This window comes from Acipenser ruthenus, chromosome 8 (assembly GCF_902713425.1).
Source record: "Acipenser ruthenus chromosome 8, fAciRut3.2 maternal haplotype, whole genome shotgun sequence".
NCBI lineage: Eukaryota > Metazoa > Chordata > Actinopteri > Acipenseriformes > Acipenseridae > Acipenser > Acipenser ruthenus.
The window spans coordinates 54,277,373-54,297,855 of record NC_081196.1 but is presented as its reverse complement, the minus strand read 5'-3'; the positions used below and the strand labels follow the sequence as shown (position 1 = coordinate 54,297,855).

The window sequence follows — 20,483 nt, the reverse complement described above, 5'->3', positions numbered from 1 at the left end:
GTAATGTAGCACACAGCAGGTGAAACTGGCACTCTGATGGGTTTAAAGATCCCCAGAAGTCTTTAATTATACTTACAGCAGAATTTCAGCAATGACAATATAAATCTCATAATGTTATTGGTCAATTGGGATAGTGAAAGCTCCACTTTTTGACTCCAAACCTATTAAATTCCCTTTGATTCAAAAACCATCTGTCCCCATTGTATTGACAGTAATCAACTGTGTTGAACTTCATTTTTTGCAATCGCTGCTACTGCCCTTCAGATTCCTCAAATTGGTGTGTTGGTGTAATGCCACACTCATTCAAAGGCTTAGTTCAGTAGGTATACTATTTACAACAACAAGTTTGTTCTTTTTTTAATTATTGGAGACATGCCAAAGTGTTGAAGGATGTGGAAACTTCCCAATACCCTTATTCTACTCTGTCATGTCAAAGTGCTACTGCAGCACATCTTCAGATAAATCAGATAATAATGAACAAGCACAGCCAATCTCAAGTCTGTGATTTAATGATATGATATCATTATTGTGATGAAACTTCTGCATTGTTTTTTTGTTCTGACCTCTGAGTAATTTCAGAGTATGCTCGAGCGTGCTCGAGTGTCTCATAATGCATGCAAACAGTGACCCAGAACCAGTCACAGGATACAACATTTTGAAATATATAACATTCCAAAGGAAACAGAATAATCCACATTAGGTAAATGTGACCTTCCCCATATCAGACCACGGGTGTCCTGTGGTCATTCTAGGACTGACACCATCAAAAGCACTTGGATTGTTCAATAGCCTTCCAGGGAGATACAATGCTCAGACTGAGTGTTTGAAGTTATCGATACAATGACCTCAAAAACTTTGATCAGAATTTGATGAACATTCTCTAGATTCAATTTTGAAAATTATACTGTACATGCATTCTGATTTTTTTTTTAAAAAGTGTTATTAAAAAAAAAAATTGAGTGCCCAATTATTTTACCGCAATGTTCTTCCCAATTTAAAATGTTCACTTAAGATCCCTAACCTCGGCAGTTCTCCAAAACGGGTAAATTATCAGCAACTGCATTGAAGACTCCTGATATAGTACATCCAGATTCTAATTCAGTCATATAAATAGAACACAAACACAAGTGATACAGTATAACACTGTAGATACCTCTTAGTGCACATACACAGGCACTGCTCAACAGAGAGACAAGAGTAAACGCAGAACAGATGAGGATAATCACTACCTGTGCTCCAAGGTGATCTGTGATTGTGATGGAAAAGACGTCATGCACCGTTTTGATTATTTAAGATAATTCTTGTTTTTAAAAAAAAATCAGCTGATCCTACAAAACAAACTATATGCATCAGCACATGGACAAGGGCACTGTATGCTCACATTGATGCTGCTGGATTGGGATTGGACTAAAGCGAGTAGGTTGTGCAATTAACATACTAGAACAGCATTAGTTATTCTTAATATAGATATACCCACCTTATATTAGCTGCATTGATAAACATCAGTGGTACTCCCCCATCACCTCAGCTCAAATGATCATTTTAAACAATGAAGCCTACCAATTGAGTTGAAAGTCAAATCTATTGGTCAACTGTTGATGATGCAAAGAGATTGACCCCTCCTATTTTAATAAAACCTCAGAAAGTTTGGAAGGGAGAGGAATCACATCTCACAGGTTCAGGTTTGCCAGCTTGGATTTGGAGCTTCACTGACAGCAGAAGCAGGGGTTGAGAATGGTCAGCCATCAATAGGGTTCATCAGATCCACCAGCTGGTAAACTCATTTCTGAATGAACACAGACGGACTTCCTGTTTTGTTTTTGTTTTTTTAATTGTTTTCATTTTTATTGGTATTACAGACATCTTAAAAATGAATCATTACGGCTTTGAGATCGCTGCCTTCCTCCTGTGTGTTACGGGTTGGGTGCTGATATCCTCAACCATGCCTACTGAATCCTGGAGAGTGTCAACAACTGAGGGCACTGTCATTGTGACAGGCAACTACTATTCAAACCTCTGGAAGATGTGTGTCCACGGTTCAACTGGAGTGTCTGACTGCAAGGACTTTGAGTCTATGTTGGCACAACCAAGTATGCAATCTCCTTTATCCTTTAACAAGGGCACTGCCTTCACATTTAAGGATCTATAAAATGCAGGCGCTTCAGAATGATGTTTTGACAGCTGTTTACTACTGAAACAGGCTTGGTATTGGCATGTCAATTCAACAGCTGTATACTGTGAATTTATAAGAAATGATAAATAACCACATTTGTTTAAAGATTTACTGGCGTGAGAGTTTAACAGAATGGAGCTTACCTTCCTTTTGAACAACATTCCCTTTACTTTGATTCATTTTTTTGGGCTTGCATATGCAACGTATCTGAATAAGCATGGCTATGTAATGTACTCTGTTTTTGTGCATGCCCATCTGAGTGGGTCAATTTGCACATTACCACCTTTGGGGCGCTTTTGGTCGGTAAAACATTACAAGAGAGTAAGCGACATTGCACTGCCATACTTATTGAGAGACTGTGTTTACATTTTCTGAGGAGAGATGCTTAAAATAATGTTAATGATACAATTTAAGATACAAGAAATGAATCAAAGCAAAGGGGATATTACACAAAGCAAAGGTAAGCTCTGTATTGTTAAACGTCCACACTTGTAAACACTCACCTGACTCTATTATCCCATCTTTGAAGTCCTGCTTTATTTATAGAATGTTTTTCAGTGTTCTCCAATGTGTGTTTTGAAACACAAGATTAAACTCCAATACCCCTTTTGAAAGGTTTTATGAATATCAACACAAGCTAATGAAACAGTAATTAAATCTGAAGTTCACGTTGAATGGGGCCCTATATTTAATATTCACAATGTCATTTATTTGATAAAGAAAATGAACAGCACACCTTCTGTGTTTCATAAATGAGAAAAAAATATATTATTATATTGAGTTTGTGTTATGTTCAACAGATTACATCAAAGCATGCAGAGGACTCTTGATCATTGGTATCATCCTTTGCACTTTTGGAAACATATTTTCCTTGGTCGGGATGAAGTGTACCAAGATTGGAGGATCAGAAAAGATCAAAACTAGAATTACTTTTCTGGTAGGATTACTTCACCTACTCGGCGGTAAATATCACCCATTTATTGTTTCTAACAGTTTGTTCTTTTAATAGAACACTGAATAATCTCTTCAAAAATGTTTTCAAGGTTTGACGTCTCTGTGCGCATTCTCAGTGTATGGGAACAGAGTTACATCAGAATTTTTTGATCCAAATTTTCAAAACATAAAGTAAGTAGCACCACATCGTATTGATATATCAGAGATTGATATATAATGTCTGTGCACTGCTTACAGTTTGCATTTTTTAACTGGTAGTATTATATTGCATAAAGGTAGTAGAACATACATAATGTTAGAATTGTGATAAACCCTATTGCCCTCCACCTACTGCATGTGAGGATGATGCCCCCAGAGCTCTGTACATCTAGGGCAGGAGTGTACTGTACATCTAGGGCAGGAGTGTACTGTACATCTAGGGCAGGAGAGATGCACAGCCCTGGTTGTTTCAGTCCAGGTATTTGTTCCAGCCAGGACTTTAGTTATTAAATTGAATCAATTGAACCTCTGACAAGGTCTTTGATGGACCAAGATTGCCTACCACTGATCTAAGCAGACTAGGGCATTGGAGGTCACTGAGACCAGAAAAAAGACAACAGAAACATTAATCAGATTTACACCCTGCCCTTGTGATGTCTTGAGACACTGAACAGGTTCTTGGGAGAGTAAGTGTTGGGATAGTCTCCACCTTTTCCAATTTTAACATGCTTTTTGTATATGTTTTTTTTTTTCCAGATATGAATTAGGAGTTGGTTTGTTCATTGGGTGGTCAGGTTCTTCAGTCACACTTATTGGTGGTTCAATGTACTGTTACTCAACAGTGAAAGAGGGACTGTTTGAAAGGTGAGGGGAAAGAACAACCTGAGCTGTAGTAAGTCATCATTGTACAGGGCCTCCCTGGACTACACTATAGCTTTTCTAATGGGGTATACTGTAGCTACGACCACTAATATTACGACACTTCCATTGTTTTCACCTTTTGGGGGTCTACAATACTTAGTAGCTAATTAGTCAGAGAGAAAGTTAGACACTTGACCATTCTGGCTTGAGATGACCTAAACTTGTTTCTAATATTCTGTAATATTCTATAGTGAACTGTTAGGTATAAAAACTCAAATTTCCACTTTTACTTGCAGTATTTGTTGTTCATTTGTTGTATTCTCGTGATGTAAACGCTTTCTAAATGACAGTTTTTTTGTTTTGTTTTGTTTCCTGCAGGAAGACATACATTTACAAAGGAACAACCTCCTACATGAAATCGCAGAGGTCTATAAGAACATATAGATACTCACCGAAACAGTCTGGCATAGATTCCTTTGTTTAATCTGGAAAGAAAGAAGAAATAAGAAAGCAGGGTGGATTAATCGCTCTTCCAGCAGTGATTTAGAGGACAGATCTCAAACCCCAGTGCACTAGAGCTGACATTTTGAAGAGCTTTGAAACAGTTATAGTTTTATAAGTGTAAAAAGTTGTCAGGATGTTAACAATGAAAAATGGCAGGTACGTTATTTAAACAGTTGTAGCAACACTTGTGTAGTACCACTGTATGTTCCTGAACCCCGCCACTTATCCTTTAAGTAACATGGTGTCTCTAATTTGAACAAATTCTATCAATATGCTGTATAATCTTTACATCTAGAGTGTTTGTACTTGTGTAATTCTGACTATTCTAAATGTGATTTTGATAAGCGATTGATCTTTCTTCCCCTTTATAATCCTGTATTCTGATCAGAAGATTTTCTAATTCTGTCATGTTAATACAAGCCCTATGGGTTTAATATAATACAATAAAACGTTGACATTTTAGTTGGCTGAAGCTTTTCGGTTTTGAATTGGAGTTCATTAGGTAAGTTCACTGCTGGTGACACTCCAAGTCACTTACCCTCCAAGTTGATACCGATTGCAGCCAGTGAGGCCTTATTGTTATCCATTCGAAATACCAAAGTGAATGACGAGTTTCACTTTTATTTCAGAACCATTAATAACACTTTTACATTGTTTCAAATATGATCATAACAATTGCATCAGGCAATTATTTTTCACACTCACCTGTTGATGTTGCAATCATGTTGGGCATTCTTAAGAACAAAAGGCTAATGTTGATGACAGTAAAATGATATGAATGCATGTTGTTTTGTTTTTGGCAGCCTGTTATGTTATGTGCAGGTATAATAAACAATAAGGCTTACTGCAAACCCCCATGTAGCTTGAATAACCGCTTAATACAGTATGTTTCATGCATGCCCATTAGACAGTTTAGCTTCAGTTAAGAAAGTGAATGACCTTGTCAGATTATAGCCAAATGTCTATGTCGGTAGGAGGATAACAGTGTAAGATACAAGTCTTGTGTAGAGTGGTGCAGTTAGTGTGGTTACTCTGTAGTCTGACAGACGGATAGAAGGAAGGACCCTAAAAAAGGAGAACCTTTATTTCAGTAAGAAAGTTTAATTTGAAGGTAAGAAATAGACATTCTAAGACAACTAGTATAACCATATAAAAATTACATCTAATTGAAATGTTCATTGGGATTTTCAAAGCCTATTTATACCCCCTAAATCTGAATAATTATCCCATAAAACGTGCTCTTTATCATCCTTTGATACTGTTTGAATGTTTTACCTTTGGGTCTGTCTGAGCGCACCTGAAGAGAGGTGGGATTTCTGTAACCAGGTCAGTTTAAAAATGAACACTGCATGAGGGTTATTCACCGGTAATTGCTTCCTCCAGAGAGTTTGTTAAAGATTTGCAATGGAAAATCTCTGAAAAAGTATTTAATTGAGGAAGATTGTCCATCCAATCATCAGTGCTGCCATGCTCAACATGGGCAGCAGTGTGGAGTAGTGGTTAGGGCTCTGGGGGAGTGGGGGATACTGCTGCTGTACCCTTGAGCAAGGTACTTTACCTAGATTGCTCCAGTAAAAATCCAACTGTATAAATGGGCAATTGTATGTAAAAATAATGTGTTATCTAGTAACAATTGTAAGTCGCCCTGGATAAGGGTGTCTGCTAAGAAATAAATAATAATACAAATAAATATCCTTCCTAATCTCAAATAGTACTATTGAATATTGGGGTAATCTAAAAGCAGCTGCCTTTCTTCAACAAGACACTCTGGAGACTTGGTGGCTTTCATGTACAATCAGTTAATGACACACACCACCAAACAACTAGTTAATATTTGTAACCTTAGGATGTGATTCACAAGGCTAGGACTCCTTCCCCAGTCTCCTCCCTGCTCTCGTTCCGATCATAGCGGCCCAGGGGGCGTCGACCTTCTCAGCAAGAGTGGCTCCCTGCTATCTGGGTTCGTCAGTTAGGCCAGCAGCACCACCTTTACTCATCAAAGACTGCTCTCTGCGAGCCAAGGGAAGACACTGCCTTTTCACCAGTCACAAGCACTCGTTCCCTCTCTAAGACAGAGAGCCCTCACCTCTCTCACAGCCCTTGCTCCTGTTCTGCGAAACGGAACACTGAATTGGAAATCCTAGTGAAAAACAACTTGGGAAGCAATGTGGTCTAATATTCAGGAACCCAGTGCACCAATTAATACATTTTAAACTACAATACTTCTGAACGTTACAGTATCCTACTCCATTCATTAATACACTCATCATTTCATATCTTTCATAATAATATAATTTTCTGTAGGTTAATCTAATTGTTCAACATTAACTATTTTAGTTGAACAAATTCTACACATAAAATGTAACTATTTTAATTCTACTGTGTCTGTTGTGTAAAAGCAGGAAAGTAAGGTACATATAAATACTGTAAAAGCTGCAATGTGTTAAGCATTATCTACATGTTAACCTGAAACAGGTTGGATTGGTTTGTACTGCGCTCTTCCCCATTTTAGACCGTCTGAATTTCCTGTCCATATCTAACGGGCTGTGTTGTGTAATACACTGCTGTTGAAGATTCTGCACCCTGTTGCTGAAATGAGGTGAGGTTAAAAGCTCTAAAACCACAAATGCAGACCAGCCCAGCTCTCTTGCAATGTGACTGCAGAGTGCTTGCGGTGTGCAGGGTCGTCGGTCTGTGTCCAGCCTCCACCCTGTTACACAAAGAAAACATAATAAACTAGCACTGAACAAAAAGTGAAAAGCCATTTCAGGGCAGCAGTAGTCGAAGAGTTAGTGGTAAACATGGAATTATTTCCCTCACTGTTTGGTTCACTTCACAAACATTTGCTGTCTCATGCATTTCCATCTATTTTGAAAACATTTTAGTTAATATTAATTTGGCAATAAAGGCCCCCTATATTATTTGCATGGATGAATGCAATTACATACACCCCTATGTATTAGTCTGGGATTACAAGCCAGCTATCTTCTCAGCACAAATGATCTTCGGAAACCATGTGTCTTTCTGGTTGAGATGAAATTCGTAACTATTGCATGTGTCAAGTTCTGGTGACACATATTTGCATATTGCCCCCTCCCATTTTATTAGTACCTAGTCGAGGAATTTCTAACCTCAGAAAGTTTGGGGAATAGGATCACATCTCAGATCTATTAGTGAGTGTGGAGACTGGTCAGTTATTTTTGTAGGGGTTGAGTGATCATCGGATCCACCATTTGATTTTTACTGAATGAAGGATCTAAAATGAATTCTATGAACCTCGAGATAATTGCCTTAGTCGTCGAGTTTTGTGGCTGGGTCCTGGTATGCTGTACCTTGCCTATTGACTACTGGAAATCGGCTTCACTTGATGGCAACATCATAACCACTGCTGTCCTCTGGTCCAACCTCTGGAAGAGCTGCTTCACAGATTCGACTGGAGTTACCGACTGCAGGGACTTGTCAGGCATACTGGGACAGGAACGTACGGTCTTTTCATATCTTTTATGTTTGGCATAGTAATCAAAAAAATGTATGCAGGCATAGATATTACAGTCAGTAATATGACAGCAAGAACAGTGATAAAGACAGAAACCTATCTTAGTTTTTTTTTTTTTTTTTTTAACAATGAACTGTTTCTCACTTGTCATTTTTATTATACCATAGAAAGCAGAAAAATGTTAAAATAATCAGGCATTATGCAATGTACAAAATCCATGCAATGCCTGCTCACCGAGTTAGTTCCATTTTGACTCAATAGGGAAACTGACATCTATGGGGGAGTGGTTTGTACAGTTATGCTTACAATATGGGGGAAACAATTACTTTAAAGTAACGTACGAGAAGTCAACAGAAATTTATACCATCATCTCTTTTAAGTCTTAGGGCCCGATTCACAATTTTTTTTTGTTGGTGTACCATTTCTGTCTTAATACCCATGTTAATATCCTTCTTCAGCAAATAATCTAACCCACAAAGGCCAGTCGTGTGCTTGAATTAGTGCTGTTAACAGGGTTTCTTAGTAGAGCTTTGTGAACTTATTTGGGGTGTGTTCATTACATAATCTGTGCAATCCATGAAGGTGTAAGACATTTGTTAGCACCTTCTCAATGGAGCGTTATTAAACCAGGAATGGTCGGCTTTTCCAAAATGAGGTCTTAACCCCATTCTTATACACAGGAGTAGTAGGAAGATGTCTGCCACTCTTTGATTACATAGAAGGCACCAGAGAGCAAGAATTAACCAAGGGAAATCCTGTCTGCCCCATATCAGACCCTGAATAAATGTAGAAGTTTTCTAGATGACATGCTTTTTAAAGGTTGTGTCTAACAGCAGGCAATATCAGAAATATGCTAGGAACTTATACTCAAATTGGAATCTGCTACCTGGAGATCCCATGCAATAGCTGCTGAGGCTGAAAGGTTTATCAGCAAGTTTAAATAGTGCCTACAGTGGTGCATTTTCTATAATTTACTGTAATTTTATTTAAATGTTTTCTTTATTACACTTATTATAATTATTAAGCGTCTGTTATGTTTAAAGGACAACACATTTAAGAATAATTGTTTGCCCAATACTTGACATGAACTAGACAGATTGTGCACAGTGTTAAAGATTTATGGAGGAACAAATGTGTGTGCAGATTATATGTTATTCATAAGATTACCATTACTATAGTCCAGAAGAAATGTGTGATTTTAAACACTAAACAATTGATTAGTCACAGAAAATCATAAGTAGAATGGAACAATGCATTTGACATTAGTGTTGCTTGAAAGTAACAAAAATGAAACTCGAAAATACATTTTTAACAAACTAATATTAATAATATTGACTGCTAATATGTGCTCCATTGTTGAGCCATTTTCAAAGGTAAGAGATCCACTGGTACATGAATCAGACCCTGAGACATCATAAATGGGACCTGTGTCACTGCTATGCATTACTGCTGGGAATGAAACGGGTATTGCAGCATGACTGAGCACCCATGTTTTATTTACAAGTCAATGAAAGAATACAGCACATCTGTATTTCAGAAATGTGAAAAAGATAACAATGGATTTGTCACTGTCAACAGATCACATCCAAGCTTGCAGAGGCCTCATGATTTGTTGTGTGACACTGGGGTTTTTCGGAGCCATATTTGCCTTGTTTGGGATGAGGTGTACAAGGATTGGGGGAACAGACACCACCAAAGCTAAGATTGCCTGTGTGGCAGGAGGCTGTTACATAGTTGGAGGTAAATATGGTAATTTTGTGTTCAAAAGCTTTTTTTTTTTTGTTTTGCCAATGATCACTTCTAATAAAACTCATGTTGTTCTTTTTACAGGTTTGTGCTCTTTGAGTGCATACTCACTATATGCAAACAGAATAACTGCAATATTTTTTGACCCTACTTATATGGACCAAAAGTAAGTAAATACAAATAAATTATGTTGTAATTATTAAATTTAATTTGTGTGTTACCTAAAAGTATATTAATTCATCAGTAATTAAGAAGTCATACTTTTGTGAAATAAGGATCTTTACTCCATTGGATTGATGGTTGGGGACTGGGCATGAATATGTACATATGTACAACTTTTTCTATATAAAATGTTCCCCCAATTTTTATGAAATTAACAGGCGATACCTATAATACTATGGGTCTTGGAATGGAATAATGTCTTCTTGTGAAAGACCATTTTACCTTGAATAAGAGTGTACACTTTTTTTCAGATATGAATTGGGAAGTCCTTTGTTTATTGGCTGGTCAGGCTCTGCACTCTGCATTGTAGGTGGATCAATTTTCTGTTTAATAAATGGAAAAGATTCTAAGTCAAAAAGGTGAGGAAAAGAATGACCTGGAATTGTAGAAAATTGTTGTAACTCTATCACAGATTTTCTTTTTTTGGAACTGAAATTTTGACATTTTATCTGATATGAGCCCAAACGGACTGAAATCCAGTAGATGTGTAGGCCATGGTTAGTGGCTGTCATACCTGAATATAACTGTACTCCTTCTAAGAAGCCGTTATCCTTTTGGCTGTGTGGACTGTGTTTACAGTAATTCGTTTCAAAATTGTTGCTTCCTTAGATGGTTTTACAGTACAATACAATATGTAATATACAACTTTCCTTCAGTTACTAAAACCAGGATTTAAAATACCCAAGCAGTAAGGACACATATATACCTCTGCTTGTCCTTACACAACGAGTTTCAGAAAGTAAAACACTATCATTGTTTTTCTTTGCCATACACTGTTTTCTTCATATGACGTGTAGCGTTTGTATATCATACACCTGTGTAAATACCACATGCATAATTACTGTACCTTTTTCACTTATCTCACAAACCAACCCTAGTATTATCCTCTATTGCAGGAATATTTACAGTTACACTGGAGGATCATCATATATCACCCCTAACCGTAAAACTCAGATGTCCATGCGGGAGTATAGAAGCCAATCAAAAGACTCTAAAACTCAGAGGTCCATGCGGGAGTATAGAAGCCAATCAAAAGACTTTGACAGAGATGCTTACGTTTAACAGAAAGAAGAGACAGTCGAACTGGAGTGTACTTACTGTACTGAACGTTCATACTTACCAACTGACTTTGTACACGGCAGCAATGAGTGCACTATTGCTTACTATTTGCAGTATGTCGGGTTTCGTAGTCACAAATGACAATGTTTGTGAGATCACACAGGGTGAGATTTTCAACACTAGTTACAGGAATTCAAACAATCCAGACATTTTATTTAGGGTTTTATAAGTAGACTCTTATTTGTTTTAGAATTTGCATTGGTATTTTTTTTCCTTTCTGAAAAATAAATAATTGCTAATGACGATTTGGAAAAAAATAGCTTTCTAGCCGTGGGTATTCTGGCCCATAGTTATTATTATTTATTTCTTAGCAGACGCCCTTATCCAGGGCGACTTACAATTGTTACAAGATATCACATTATTTTTACATACAATTACATTATTTTTACATACAATTCCCCATTTATACAGTTGGGTTTTTACTGGAGCAATCTAGGTAAAGTACCTTGCTCAAGGGTACAGCAGCAGTGTCCCCACCGGGGATTGAACCCATGACCCTCCGGTCAAGAGTCCAGAGCCCTAACCACTACTCCACACTGCTGCCCTAGTTATGAATTTCAAACAAGTGCATCAAATTATGGGTCTCGAGTAGTTTAAAAATACATAGTGTACTTTTACTGTGTTTTTTTGGTAATTACTCATGTATGTATATATTGTTTGTAATTGTCTTAGAAATATCCAATTTTATTTCAAATGTTCTCTATGTTGCCATATTACTGTGAGAATACCTAGAACACAATAGAAGATTTTTTTCCCCCTTTAGTTTAAAAAAATGATCTCTCTTAAAATGACTTATTTTCCAATAAAAAATACATAGCAGTACAACCATCAACCTTTACTTTTTTGAATGCTGTTTTGTGGTGTCTGTAAATAAAGTTTGTTTGGGAGGGGGAAAAAATGTCACTTCATCAATTGTGCTCTGACTCTGATTGGCTTGGTGGTATCACACCACATTGGCTTGCGATAAGATATAGCTTGCGATGCGACAAAACCACATTGCCGTATTTCATTTTTATGAACAAGCACAATAAGTTTTATAACTGATACCCAAGACTTTAAATTAAATGTTTGTTGGCATAGCAACATCTTTGTTGTTTCACTGTTTGTTTTCCATTCTTTACATCTGCTGTCAGTCACTGGTACTGTATTAGTAGTAGTAGACAGGGGTCCAGATACTTGCTGCACATGAAGGGCATTTACAGGGTGGTGGCAAGAAATATTTGAGCCTGGAAGACTCTAAAATGACGAGTATTTTTCCAATGTCATTAATTGTCATTTGATCTATTAGGTTTATTTTAACATTTCAAAATTTAGCTCTAGGGAATGTTTAATAGTTATGGATTGTTCTAGAAATGACAACAGACACACATAGCTGTGGGAATGTACAGATACCAGTGTTTACAGTTTAGAGAAATCAGATAAGAAACAACAAATACAGGATGTGAAATGGAGCAGAACTCCATTGCATTTCTATAGCAGTTGTTAATGCTCTGACCTGGCTTATTTCTTGTCAATTCGTTCAGATTTGGATACCAATATTTTAATTCCAAGTCAACATTAAAACTCTTAGTTTCCTGTGACCACCCCTTTAAACTGTAATTACATTCATTGAAAAGGGAAATGTGAAGGCAGGTTGTCCCTGTTCCACAGCCACAGCCAAGCTTTAATATAAACATAACATTATACTGAATTAGTTTTTAAATCATAGGCTGCAACAATCCTGCCCGCTCATTGACAGCTTTAGGTTCAAAAGTAATTAAGTGCAGCTAGACACGATTGGATTGGTACACCCCCTTGACAGAAGCCAAACAACAACAATGTTGTCCACAGTTCTGTCTGACTCAAGTTTGCACCTGTGGCATCATGCCCAAGATGATTATGGGGTTGATTCAATTGATCTAAACAGTGTTGGAATTAAAAAGAAACATTAAAAGAAAGAGGATCAACAAACTCTGACACCTAGTAAGATTCCCTTAAGCGCATTTTTATCTTTAAAGGTAAGTTAAATGTCAGATAGTGGCAGTATGTAGATCCCTAATTGTTTAGATCAACATGCACCTTATGAATACATTGTGAATGTCTTCATGTGTATCTTGTTTAAGAATGTATGAAGTACAGTGCGGTGGTTTGCCATCTTGGTCCATATTTCATGTGAATACAACAGTTACCAGTATTGAAAAGTTCTGCAAAAGTGTAAAACCAGACTTGAAGCTGAAAGAGCTCTCGATTTCATATCATTAGGCTGCCGGATTGCTTCTCACATTCTGTTATTATTTTTATCAACAATTGGAATGGCACATTACTTGTTAGATGATGCATAGTTCTGGAGTTTAATAATAATCTTATTGGTGTCTGATATTTACCATCTTGGAAGCAATCTGAAGTGAGAGGTAAGAATTGCAAGTGCTCTTGATTAAGTGCACAAAAGCCTTTTTGTTGTGCATTGAAATAAAGTAACACACTTTTTTTTATTTTACTTTGAAGTGTCTTCTTAGTTTCCATGGGAAATCATTTCAAATCCTAGGCCCTAAACATCACTGTAGAAATGCAAGTTACAGACTGTACAATACATATTGGCAAAACATAGTACTAAATTGTTGGGCACTGAAGAACGGAGCATTCAGAAATATTAAAGCTGTAATCCATGAATCCACAAATCCTAAAAGATAATGCATTAACCACACATGATCCTGGTTACTTTAAAGCAGTTTGTTAAGAACATAACCATAACAGTGCCGAGGGGATGTGTTGTTTTAAAAACGTTGTTCCAATCGCTGACCATGACTGAGTCTATGTATTTATGACACCTTGCATACTGGTCCAAAACCAAGTCTACACTACCTCTGAGTTATAACATTATAATATCACTGAATTTTCAGCACAACGTATTGTCTGATATCATGATCTCAAGGACACCGAACTCTATAGTAAACTCTTAAAATAGTTTTGTTTCTTAAACAGTAGATCTCCTCCTAACTGTCTTCGGGAACTAATGTTGAGAGAATTTCATCAAACCATGAAATTCTTTCTAATAAACTTGTGGACATTTTGTGAAAACAGTTATTTTGTTTATAATCCAAGGACACACTGCACGCTTAAGAACATGAACTAAATAAATATACAGTGCCTTGCGAAAGTATTCGGCCCCCTTGAACTTTGCGACCTTTTGCCACATTTCAGGCTTCAAACATAAAGATATGAAACTGTAATTTTTTGTGAAGAATCAACAACAAGTGGGACACAATCATGAAGTGGAACGAAATTTATTGGATATTTCAAACTTTTTTAACAAATAAAAAACTGAAAAATTGGGCGTGCAAAATTATTCAGCCCCTTTACTTTCAGTGCAGCAAACTCTCTCCAGAAGTTCAGTGAGGATCTCTGAATGATCCAATGTTGACCTAAATGACTAATGATGATAAATAGAATCCACCTGTGTGTAATCAAGTCTCTGTATAAATGCACCTGCACTGTGATAGTCTCAGAGGTCCGTTTAAAGCGCAGAGAGCATCATGAAGAACAAGGAACACACCAGGCAGGTCCGAGATACTGTTGTGGAGAAGTTTAAAGCCGGATTTGGATACAAAAAGATTTCCCAAGCTTTAAACATCCCAAGGAGCACTGTGCAAGCGATAATATTGAAATGGAAGGAGTATCAGACCACTGCAAATCTACCAAGACCTGGCCGTCCCTCTAAACTTTCAGCTCATACAAGGAGAAGACTGATCAGAGATGCAGCTAAGAGGCCCATGATCACTCTGGATGAACTGCAGAGATCTACAGCTGAGGTTGGAGACTCTGTCCATAGGACAACAATCAGTCGTATACTGCACAAATCTGGCCTTTATGGAAGAGCGGCAAGAAGAAAGCCATTTCTTAAAGATATCCATAAAAAGTGTCGTTTACAGTTTGCCACAAGCCACCTGGGAGACACACCAAACATGTGGAAGAAGGTGCTCTGGTCAGATGAAACCAAAATCGAACTTTTTGGCAACAATGCAAAACGTTATGTTTGGCGTAAAAGCAACACAGCTCATCACCCTGAACACACCATCCCCACTGTCAAACATGGTGGTGGCAGCATCATGGTTTGGGCCTGCTTTTCTTCAGCAGGGACAGGGAAGATGGTTAAAATTGATGGGAAGATGGATGGAGCCAAATACAGGACCATTCTGGAAGAAAACCTGATGGAGTCTGCAAAAGACCTGAGACTGGGACGGAGATTTGTCTTCCAACAAGACAATGATCCAAAACATAAAGCAAAATCTACAATGGAATGGTTCACAAATAAACATATCCATGTGTTAGAATGGCCAAGTAAAAGTCCAGACCTGAATCCAATCGAGAATCTGTGGAAAGAACTGAAAACTGCTGTTCACAAATGCTCTCCATCCAACCTCGCTGAGCTCGAGCTGTTTTGCAAGGAGGAATGGGCAAAAATTTCAGTCTCTCGATGTGCAAAACTGATAGAGACATACCCCAAGCGACTTACAGCTGTAATCGCAGCAAAAGGTGGCGCTATAAAGTATTAACTTAAGGGGGCTGAATAATTTTGCACGCCCAATTTTTCAGTTTTTTATTTGTTAAAAAAGTTTGAAATATCCAATAAATTTCGTTCCACTTCATGATTGTGTCCCACTTGTTGTTGATTCTTCACAAAAAATTACAGTTTCATATCTTTATGTTTGAAGCCTGAAATGTGGCAAAAGGTCGCAAAGTTCAAGGGGGCCGAATACTTTCGCAAGGCATTGTACCTACCACCTTTATTATATTTCTCTGTCTCTCCCCCCTCTCCCTGCTCCTCCTACCCCCACTGTCACCTCTCGCCGTAACCTCTGATCTCTCTCCCGCTCTGTCCTTGCCTCCACTGCTCTCTCTCACATCCCTCCTATCGACTCCTTTTCACAACTCTCTGTAGACTCTGCTACCCACCCTCTTCTCCTCACTCACCTCCTCCCTTGACTCCCTCTGTCCCCTCACCTCCCGACCTGCTCGCCCCTCCCTTCCCCATCCCTGGCTCTCCTCAGCGCTCCACTCGGCAAGAATCACACTGCGATCTGCTGAAAAGAAATGGAAGAGAACCAAACTCCCTGCTGCCCTAGACCTTTACCGCACTCTCCTCTCCTCCTTCTCCTCTACTCTCTCCTCTGCTAAATGTGCTTATTTCCAATCTGTAATCCAAGCCTCCACTAACAACCCACGTAAACTATTCTCTACCTTCTCCTGCCTCCTAAACCCTCCCCCCTCCTCCTCCTCCCTCCTCTATCTCCCCTGATGACTTTGCCTCCTTCTTCTCTTCTAAAATCTCAGATATCCGCAAACTCTTTAACACCTCTCCCTCCCCCGCACCCCCTCCTGCTCCAACCCCTACACCCACTACATCCCCTACTAACTCGCCCTCCTTCTCCACCTTCTTGCCCCTCTCAGACTCTGACCTCTCCTCCCTGCTCCAGGGTCACAAACCCACCACGTGTGCCTTGGACCCCCTCCCCATTCACCTCTTTCAAGCTGCTGCTCCTGCTCTACTCCCCTTCATCTCCTCCCTCCTCAACACCTCTCTACTTTCTGGTATCTTTCCCTCTGCCTTCAAAAAAGCCTCCATCACTCCCCTCCTCAAAAAACCTACCCTCGACCCCACCTCCCTCCAGAGCTACCGTCCTGTCTCCCTCCTACCCTTCCTCTCCAAAACCATCGAGCGGACTGTACACCGCCAGCTCTCTGCTTTCCTGTCCAACCACTCTCTGCTTGACCCTCTCCAATCTGGCTTCCGCTCTGCTCACTCCACTGAAACCGCCCTCCTGTCTGTCACCAACTCACTAAAGTGTGCCCGAGCTGCCTCTCTCTCCTCTGTCCTAATTCTCCTTGACCTCTCTGCTGCCTTTGACACTGTTGATCACTCTATTCTACCCTCTCTTAACTGGAGTCCCCAAGGGTTAGTCTTGGGTCCTCTCCTATTCTCTCTCTACACCCGCTCCCTGGGCCCCCTCATCGCATCCTATGGTTTCTCATACCATTTCTATGCTGATGATGCTCAGATTTTCCTCTCCTTCCCCACCTCTGACTCCACCATCTCCTCCCTTATCTCTACCTGTCTGTCTGCTATTTCCTCCTGGATGCACTCGCATCACCTCAAACTCAACCTCTCTAAATCTGACCTCCTTTTCTTTCCCTCCTCCTCCCCCTCCTCTGATCTCTCTATCTCTGTTCCTCTGGAATCTACCACACTCTCTCCCTCTTCCTCCGCTGAGAACCTCGGAGTCACCCTGGACCCCTGCCTCTCTTATTCCCAGCACATCTCCACTCTGGCACGCACTTGCCGATTCTTCCTGAGCAACATCCGTAGAATCCGACCCTTCCTCACCAACTACGCTACCCAGCTCCTGGTCCAGGCCCTGGTACTCTCCCGCCTAGACTACTGCAACTCCCTCCTTGCTGGCCTCCCTGTGTCCACCACCCGTCCGCTCCAGCTCATCCAGAACTCTGCTGCCCGCCTGGTGTTCTCTCTGCCTCGCTTCGCCCACGCTACTCCACTACTCCGCTCACTCCACTGTCTCCCGATCACCGCTCGCATCCAGTTCAAGACTCTTGTACTAGCCAACAGATGCCTTGACCAGACTGCACCCAGCTAGCTCCAGACCCTCATCTCTCCCTACACCCCCACTCGACCTCTCCGCTCCGCCTGCACTAGAAGACTGGCTCTACCTCCGCTACGCTCCCCTGCCTCCAGAGCCCGCTCCTTCTCCACCCTTGCTCCGCAGTGGTGGAATGACCTTCCTACAGATGTCAGGACTGCCCAGTCCGTGACCACATTCCGGTGCCTCCTTAAGACTCACCTCTTCAAACAGCACCTGTAGAACTCCTCTGTCTGTATCCTGGGACCCTATCACCCTTCATTTAAATGTACTTTATTTTGCTCTTATCTGCCCCCTATTTTACTGCATTTAATCCTGTACTTCAGAATACTGTAATCTGCCAAGTGTTTAACCTGTAGTATTTTGTATTTAATCATATCCTGATGTAACTATCACTATTATCTGCTGTATTACTGAATTGTGGTTTGTCACACTTGTACTTTGCTTGAACAAAAGTTATTGTATTTCTTGCTCTTATTGTATTACTTGTATTGTAACACTTGAAATGTATTTGCTTACGATTGTAAGTCACCCTGGATAAGGGTGTCTGCTAAGAAATAAATAATAATAATAATAATAGTAAACAACTCATCCTGTTCTCATCATAGTGGTCCATAAGTGACTTTCATACTGGGATGAATGTCAAACTATTGATCAGCTGCTGACAGATCAACCACTCCCATTTTAATAATTCTAAGCGTAGTCCAGGATCTTTCACCTCAGAAAGCTGGAGAGTGGGATCATATCTCACAGGCTTTGCCAGCTTGGACGAGCAGCTCAGTTGGGAGGTTAAAAAAAGGTTAGTAGTCAGTAGGGGTCATTTGGTCAATACACTGAACGAAGAAACATTTTTATTCTATAGGATTTGAGCATTGCAGACAGCCTTAAAAATGAACCAAAATGCTTGTGAGATCGCTGCGTTCCTCCTGTGTATTGCAGGCTGGGTCCTAACAACTTTTACCTTGCCTATTGAAATCTGGCAAGTGTCGACAATTAATGGCACTGTCATTGTGATGGGAGATTTTTATTCCAACCTCTGGAAGATATGTGTCCACGGTTCAACTGGAGTTTCTGACTGCAAAGACTTTGAGTCCCTGCTGGCACTGCCAGGTATGTAATCTCTTTGTATCCTTTGTTAAATTATAGCAGCAGGTTAAACGTATGTATTGTATAGTGTTTCTGTATTTCTGTTTGAACTGCATTAGAATAGTCAGTAAAACTGCCTCTCACCTACCTTAAAATATTTACTTGTAGTTGTAGGCTCCATAAATAACACACCCCAGTTCAAACCTGAGGCTCTCTTAAATGTACTAAAATGTCTACACCAGTGATAAGCTTTAGGCAAGTGACTCTACTTTGCTGTGTGAATTATGGCAAATCTCATATAAATGCTAACTGGTAAAACACCCCGAATAAATGTGATGAGAATAAACTTGTGTTTAAATGGGTATTTAAAATAATTTGATGAAGCCAATTTATCATGCCACTGCACAATAGATTCACTTCCTGTGTATTGGTATTAGACCCTATACGTTGCATGGGGTTTGATATGGGGTCAGATACTACTGCTGCACAGGATGTCAGTCTATAATCGGCTGACACTGGAAATAGAAATAGCTGACGTTAAGAAAAGGATTTTGGCTCAGATCTTATACACATGCAGTGTGTAGATGAAGGACAGGTGCGGCTGATTCCGACTTTTGTTAAACTTGTGATCTGTGTTCTTTATGCAAGTCTCTTGTCTATGAGTTGTTTCTCGTTGTATGCGAACCGAATTACATCAGAATTATATGACGCAAAATTTTATCAAACAAAGTAAGTAGCACCACATCACTGTTATTGATATATCAAAGATGTATGCACACTATTTACAGTTTTTAATTACTTATTGTTAGTACTCTAATGTATATCTTTGATTATAGAACCTAAGTGAAATTACTCCCAATATTATTATAGCAAAGAGCTTTGATCAAGCAGTTTGAAGAATGAACAAACACTCTGTTCAGATTACAATTGGGAAAGTTTTGCTCAGAGACATGGATCATGTGTATCCAGGTCTAGAGCCTGGTTTAGTTTGACATCTGGTGATTAGTCAGGCCATATGCTTTGCTCCTCAAACCAGTGCCCAATTAATGCTTAAGTAATTTATCTGGATTACGGAGAGAGAAAAAAAAAAAAAAAACATTGGTCATTCAATAGATAAATCGGTTACAGTTTTATCTACATGCACAACTGAAAAATAGAAAAAAATAGAAAATATTGGGATTTTTCTCCTTGTTTAACAGTTTCTAATTTCACAAAATTTTTCCAGATTTGAATTAGGAGCTGGCTTGTACATTGGCTGGGCGGGCTCTTTCCTTTGCATTGAAGGAGGTGTTCTTTACAGTATCACAACGTCAAAAGTGGCGTTACAAAATAAAAGGTGAGTGAAACTAGAAACTGAGCAGCACATGGAACTGCTATGGCTCTATCATAGCTGCTCTTTGGAGGAAATGCCTCAGTGAGGTTCATCCCACAGGGCCTTAACTTGATTGAAGTTTGGAAACAAAAAGCTCACATCAAAATATCCATGAATGCAGAAATAGTGAGATTCACGTACAGCTATTGTACTGTAGTAGAATTTTTAGTGGGATGTTTTAATAGCAAGTCCACAATTATTACTTTACACACATTCATTGGATTCACTGACCATTATACAGTGATACTAAAACTTCTAAATACAAACAAGTTTGAGCAGTAAATTGCCCTCTCCGTATGTACAACTCCACTCATGGCAACGAAATATGTTTTTGCAGGA

The 20,483-nt window shown here is 39.2% G+C and overlaps 2 protein-coding genes across 3 annotated transcripts; both read left to right on the top strand.

The window, feature by feature from the left end:
- Positions 1–1,648: 1,648 nt before the first annotated feature.
- LOC117406909 (claudin-10-like) lies at positions 1,649–6,119 on the top strand. 2 transcript variants are annotated; one of them, XM_034011300.3, is made up of 6 exons: positions 1,649–1,774; positions 1,860–2,090; positions 2,974–3,135; positions 3,217–3,298; positions 3,863–3,970; positions 4,346–6,119. In XM_034011300.3, the coding sequence occupies exons 2-6, from the start codon at positions 1,871–1,873 to the stop codon at positions 4,449–4,451; spliced, it is 678 nt and encodes a 225-aa protein (XP_033867191.1). In that variant the 5' UTR covers positions 1,649–1,774; positions 1,860–1,870; the 3' UTR covers positions 4,452–6,119. The 2 variants fall into 2 exon arrangements, with proteins under 2 accessions (XP_033867191.1, XP_033867192.1); XM_034011301.3 differs by having other exon boundaries at positions 1,654–2,090.
- A 1,501-nt stretch (positions 6,120–7,620) lies between these two features.
- On the top strand, positions 7,621–12,137 carry LOC117407475 (claudin-10-like). Its single transcript, XM_034012556.3, has 5 exons — positions 7,621–7,952; positions 9,546–9,707; positions 9,798–9,879; positions 10,187–10,294; positions 10,832–12,137. Exons 1-5 carry the CDS (start codon positions 7,733–7,735, stop codon positions 10,995–10,997), a joined length of 738 nt encoding a protein of 245 aa, XP_033868447.2. The 5' UTR covers positions 7,621–7,732; the 3' UTR covers positions 10,998–12,137.
- Positions 12,138–20,483: the final 8,346 nt, after the last annotated feature.

Excerpts from the sequence above, each read along its gene's own strand:
- LOC117407475 (XM_034012556.3), top strand. The coding sequence starts at position 7,733 with ATGAATTCTATGAACCTCGAGATAATTGCCTTAGTCGTCGAGTTTTGT. Across the intron at positions 7,953-9,545 it reads AGGCATACTGGGACAGGAAC|ATCACATCCAAGCTTGCAGA; the intron begins GTACGGTCTTTT and ends CACTGTCAACAG. Across the intron at positions 10,295-10,831 it reads AAAGATTCTAAGTCAAAAAG|GAATATTTACAGTTACACTG; the intron begins GTGAGGAAAAGA and ends CCTCTATTGCAG.
- LOC117406909 (XM_034011300.3), top strand. The coding sequence starts at position 1,871 with ATGAATCATTACGGCTTTGAGATCGCTGCCTTCCTCCTGTGTGTTACG. Across the intron at positions 3,299-3,862 it reads CCAAATTTTCAAAACATAAA|ATATGAATTAGGAGTTGGTT; the intron begins GTAAGTAGCACC and ends TTTTTTTTCCAG. Across the intron at positions 3,971-4,345 it reads AAAGAGGGACTGTTTGAAAG|GAAGACATACATTTACAAAG; the intron begins GTGAGGGGAAAG and ends TGTTTCCTGCAG.